Source organism: Engystomops pustulosus, chromosome 7, assembly GCF_040894005.1.
Source record: "Engystomops pustulosus chromosome 7, aEngPut4.maternal, whole genome shotgun sequence".
Classification (NCBI taxonomy): domain Eukaryota; kingdom Metazoa; phylum Chordata; class Amphibia; order Anura; family Leptodactylidae; genus Engystomops; species Engystomops pustulosus.
In genome coordinates, this window is record NC_092417.1 from 111,811,096 (window position 1) to 111,817,095 (window position 6,000).

The 6,000-nt window shown below is 42.2% G+C and overlaps 1 protein-coding gene across 1 annotated transcript in view; it reads left to right on the forward strand.

Annotated features, from left to right (window-relative positions):
• Positions 1-5,330, forward strand: part of SLC12A3 (solute carrier family 12 member 3) — a 38,826-nt gene extending 33,496 nt beyond the window's left edge. The window contains exons 24-26 of the mRNA XM_072117575.1: positions 2,714-2,849; positions 4,255-4,322; positions 4,907-5,330. Of these exons, the coding sequence (XP_071973676.1) occupies positions 2,714-2,849; positions 4,255-4,322; positions 4,907-5,048 (346 nt within the window). The 3' untranslated portion in view covers positions 5,049-5,330. The remainder of the gene's footprint in view (positions 1-2,713; positions 2,850-4,254; positions 4,323-4,906) is intronic.
• Positions 5,331-6,000: the final 670 nt, after the last annotated feature.

The following is a 6,000-nucleotide window of genomic DNA, read 5'->3' on the forward strand; positions in this document are numbered from 1 at the left end:
AGGCACTTCTGATAAATCTCCCCATAGACAAAGTGGCAGTCGGAGACAGAGACAGTCACTTTATTGAAAGCGTCAGAGACAGACAGTCACTAAATGAGAGTGTAAGAGACCGTCACTGGAATGAGAGCGTGAGAGACAGTCACTCTAATAAGAGCGTCAGAGACAGACATTCACTGGAATGAGAGTGTCAGAGACGGTCACTGGAATGAGAGTGTCAGAGACGGTCACTAGAATGAGAGCGTCAGAGACGGTCACTGGAATGAGAGTGTCAGAGACGGTCAATGGAATGAGAGTGTAAGAGACAGTCAATGGAATGAGAGTGTAAGAGACAGTCAATGGAATGAGAGTGTAAGAGACAGTCAATGGAATGAGAGTGTAAGAGACAGTCAATGGAATGAGAGTGTAAGAGACCGTCACTGGAATGAGAGCATGAGAGACAGTCACTCTAATGAGAGCGTCAGAGACAGACATTCACTGGAATGAGAGTGTCAGAGACGGTCACTGGAATGAGAGTGTCAGAGACGGTCGCTGGAATGAGAGTGTCAGAGACGGTCACTGGAATGAGAGTGTCAGAGACGGTCACTGGAATGAGAGTGTCAGAGATGGTCACTGGAATGAGAGTGTCAGAGACGGTCACTGGAATGAGAGTGTCAGAGACGGTCACTGGAATGAGAGTGTCAGAGACGGTCGCTGGAATGAGAGTGTCAGAGACGGTCACTGGAATGAGAGTGTCAGTGACAGTCAGTGACAGTCAGTGACAGTCTATAGATACATATTAAAAGTTTTTGTTAACCCATTCTATTTTGTTATAACTAAGAGCAGTCATTTACTATCCTGGGCAATTCCCCACTACACTATAAAAATCATCGCCATAGTCACCACGTTTACCCTATTGCCTATTTATAATAGGCATTTTAGTCATTTTGAGTTAGTTTTAAAACTAAAAATATATACTATACATCCCGGAAAAATATTTCTCCAGTTTTTGAAAACTTAACCGCAAAAAAAAGAAAAATGGAAAAAGGTCCTTTAACATTTTTTTTACATTTAACTATCTTTATGTGTGCCAGTTTTCTGTCTGACTTAGCACGTTCTTTTCAGTGCAAACTACTTGCACGTGTATTTAAGAAGTGTCTGAGGCACATTTCTGCACTTTGTGGCGCAGCTGCACTATACCCGATGCCACACAAAATTCTGCACTGTAATGGGCATTCCAGTGCTCATGTGCTTCATACAAAGTCCGACAGAAATGTGTTGCACGTCCCATGTTAAAGTTGCATCAAAAAGAAGACTTTTGAGTCCTGGTCAGAAAGTGGTTAAAATGCAATGCAAACATATAGCTGGAGAATTATCAGAAGTAATAGCAGAACTGTTTTAGTTGCCCATGGAAACCAATCAGCTTTAATTTTCCCGCAGCTGTTTACAAAATCAAAGCTCTGATTGGTTGCCACAGGTAACTAGCATAGTTAAGCTCTCATACACTTCTAAAACATCTCATAGTGTGAGAGCTGCATAATGCCATGTTCACAACATGCGATTGTATTGCATTTTGAAACGCACATCAAATGAATCCCCAGTATCTCCTCCCTGAACACAGATGTGTCTTGATCTAAATACTTGTGTCTGACAAGTTTTTTCTTGACATGGCAAACACACACTTCGCTACTTACTGAAAACAAGCATCTAGGCCTAAAGACATCTGTGCTCAGGGAGGAGATATTCCAGATGTTCTTGATGTATGTTTAAAAATTCTATTGCATCTTGTGAACATGGCCTTAAAGGAAACCTACCATTTGGAATGGTCGGTGTAAGCTGTAAGTACCAGACACCAGCTCATGGTGCCGGTACTTACTTTCGTTAGTGTTATAAACCGCGGTATCGCGGTTTTAACACTTTTTAAACTTTAGAGCAGAAGGGGCTTCGGCGCTGCGCGCGACCGTGCGCGCGCAACATTTCCGCTATTTCCTATGTAGGCGCGCGCACTGCCGTGTGCGCGCAGCGCCGAAGCCTCCTCTGCTCTAAAGTTTAAAAAGTGTTAAAACCATGATACCGCGGTTTATAACACTAAAGAAAGTAACTTACAGCTTTCACCGACCATTCTAAATGGTAGGTTTCCTTTAAGATTCAGCATTAAACAGGACCTCATTCTAAAACAATTGGTGCCTCCTCCAGCTCCCCCTCTTATTCCCTCTCATCTCCCCTTCATATTGTGGACCTTCTCATCTCCCCTTCATATTGTGACCCCTCTCATCTCCCCTTCATATTGTGAACCCTCTCATCTCCCCCTCATAATGTGGACACTCATCTCCCCCTCATATTATGGCCTCTCATCTTCTTTTCATATTGTAGCCAATCATCTCACCTTCATATTATTGCCCTCTTTATCTCCCTCCTCATTTTATGGCCTCTCATCTCCCTCCTCTTAAAGTTGCTCCCTTGTATCTCCCCCCTCTTATTGTGACCCCCCTGGAATCTCTCCCCTCTGACCCACTCTCACTCCCCCCTCATTGGCAGGCAATGACGTTATCATATCACGCCTGCCGACTTGCTGCTCTCAATGAGAGGCACATCTTTAAAATTTAGATTTATACTGCATCAGATTCATCAAAGTGTCTGTTAAGTGTTTAACCATGCACTTTGTCTAAGACAACATATTGCAATTTACATGTCATTCTTTGTAGCAATGCAATAAATTTGAAGTGTTTGTTGACAGTGTGAAGCGGTTTGAAGATCTCATTGCTCCTTACATGCTGAATGATGGCTTTAAAGATGAACTCCTGGTAAATGAGATGAGACGCGACTGTCCATGGAAGATATCAGATGAAGAAATCAAGAGAAACCGGGCCAAGGTCTGCATACAATCATATTGTTGTTGTGCAGGGCACACTTCCCGCAGTTGTCTGCCAAGTCTTTAGTAATGTATCACAATTATGGCCCTGAACCTGCAATGTTTGGATCTGTGCCGAACATTCAGGTCTGGCATCAACCCCCATCCAACAGCACCTTGTGTTACCAGTGGGGGTGTGCATTTGAGTACCCATACATGAAGGGGTCCGCTCATCCCTAATCACAATACATGCAAAACATTCTTCTATTCTAACTCTTCAGATTTCTCAGATGACATTTATATTTCAGGGCAGACCCAGTAAGTGAACCAGACATCTGACTTAGCACTTCTTCTCTGCTGTTTTTAAGGGAACTGTTATATGTCATCTATAAGAAACTGTGCACTGTATACCAAACTCTGAAATTCAGAAATAATTTATTCTCCATTGATCAACATTTGATGGATTTTGTCAGGGGTTCACCATAACACTAGAACCGCCTTTTACATTAGTGCACAGGCCTTTGCTATGAATGACTTCAGCACATCTGCGGCCACAGGACATCACTAGTCTCTCACACTGCTCTGCTGGGATTTTGGTCCACACTTCTTCCAGTGTCTTTCACAGTTCTGTGACTGTTGTGGGTTTCTTAGCCATAATTTTGTCACCAATGAGTTTGCAGAGGTTTAGTTCTGGACTCTGGACAGTCCATTTCATTGTTTCAATATTTTCATTTTCAAGGAACTGCTTTAACCTTTTGTTGTGTGATAGCAATGGCAGATCTTCACGCAGGTGGTATTTGTGGGCGCCCGGGCCTTCAGCATCCCAGACCCCACTCCCGCACATACCTAGGCCCTACATGAAGGTTGCCAGGTTAAAAAAAAAAACTATACTCACCTTATACTCACTCAGCTTTTTTTCCCTACGGCTCCGTCTTCTCCTTTTCCGGCCTGTGTTGCAAGCAAGCCAGAAGAGGAAAAGGGGGATCAATGTGGTGTCCTTGGGTGGAGGAGATTAGGCCTTCAGGGCACGAGGTTGGCTTGGACACTGGTGATTGCCGCTGTTTGAGTGAAGAACGCAAGGAAGGAACCACATGTTGTTGAAGAAATTTCTGATATACACTCGTATTCACTTTGCCATGTAGCTGTATCTGTGGTCTTTATTACATATGCAATGTTTCGGCTCAGGTGTGAGCCTTTGAGCCACACACGTTGCATATGGAATGAGGATCACATAGGCAATCAATTAATTTTCCAATGGAGTAGTGCTTTTTCATTTTTGCACGTAAATGAAAGAACCTGTTACCAAGCCTTTAGCCTGCATCCAAATGTGTTGTTTTTCTGGGCTTCTCTGTACTTTCTATGTATATGTAAATATACATGTATGATATAGCAAGTTATTTATGTAACTTTTGTATGTTATTTTACAGTCTTTGAGGCAAATCCGAATGAATGAAATCCTGTTAGACTACTCGCGGGATGCTGCACTTGTTGTTGTGTGAGTACAAAGCATAAAATCACAGGGGTTTCTTATTAGCTAGATTATTTTAAGGTTCCACAACACAAGAAAGAGCCATGGCATCAGCATTGAATTCTCCATGCACTATTAGCAGCTGTTCTAGGTATTCAGCAATGTTCCATTCAAGTGAAGCTGCAGACAGAACTTATCTGTCTGTAGCTCTACAGTCTAAATTCAGCTGCCGGCAGAAACTCTGTGTTTGTGTGTCAGTGTGTGAGCTCTGTCCTGGACTGCAGGGGGAGGGGCAAAAGTGCATGGAGCAGAGATTGAGTCATTGTACACAAATAGTCAAAGTTAACTCTACAGTATATTAAGTTTGTAAGAGGCAATTCAAATGTAACTGACTCATTCATAAGATGGGCTTATCTTAGGCCACGTGAAGACTCGTCACTTTATCATCCCAAAAGGAAGAGTTAAGAAAACACATGAGCACATCCACCCTTTGATATCTCTGGAAGGATAGCGTTTTAGAAGGAAGTGTTTTATATATCCTGCTCACCTAATGGGTGTAATTTATAGGAAGGCAGATGACAAAGATGTATTGTTTTTTCTGTTTTTATTAGAACAATGCCTGTTGCCAGAAAAGGTAAATGTCCCAGCTCTCTGTACATGGCCTGGCTGGAGACATTGTCACAGGACCTGAGACCACCAGTTCTGCTAGTCAGAGGAAACCAGAAGAATGTCCTAACAATGTACTGCCAGTAAGAAGAGGTACCTAGCAGTGATTAGACCAAGGCTGAAAGATATAAGTAAACTTGTCATCATCTACAACATCTAAGGACTTGTGCTGTGCTAAAATACTGTATGTACATTATAGACTCTTTCATTACAATTTCTATTGTCCATGATGAAGAAGGAAACATTTATAAGATTATTAGACATCTATTTATCAAGTTTTATAGTGCCAACTGAATGCCATATATTTCAATGAACAATTGCCACCTCCCACTTTAATATGCTTTTATAGGGTGTTTTTTTGATACATACTTATATCAACATATATGGTTTTGCACTTATGTTCATATTTTTTTTTTCGGGGGGGGGGGGGGGTTTGTGCAGGTAAAATCAGATATTTTCCTACATATGTTAAGATGACCTTTCTCACCTTTCTTTAAATGGAACTGGTCACCATTGATGCCCCCAGCAAACCACACTTAGTACTTTTTAGTTTCCTTCATACATGTTTCACTGATGCCTCTACCATGGGATTAGAGCCACCATTCCTGTAAAAAGACTTTTATTTTTCCCCTCTGTTCCTAAACATCCAGTCAAGGAGGTGGGGTATCTCCTGCATACAGTCAAGTTACCCTGCCTCCTCCTTCTTGCTGACACCTGTCTGCAAGCTGGAGGTGCTCCGCCTCCATAACTAGATCTTTAGAGACAGAGGGGGTAAAGTAAATGTGCTTTTTTTGTGGAATGGTGGATCTAATCCCATGGATGGAGAAATCAGTGTAACATGTATAAAAAAGAACTAACAGGTACAGAGTGCGGTTTGGTGGGGGGATTGTGGTGACAGGTTAAACATGTGAGTAGTCCACTGTGTGTACATGAGGAATTAGAAAGGTTCTGGTCATTATGTGACTTCTTTTCTGTGATTTGTACTTATTTGCACTTGTTTGAGAGCTGCTGTATGGAGAACTAGCTGCCGTGACTCACT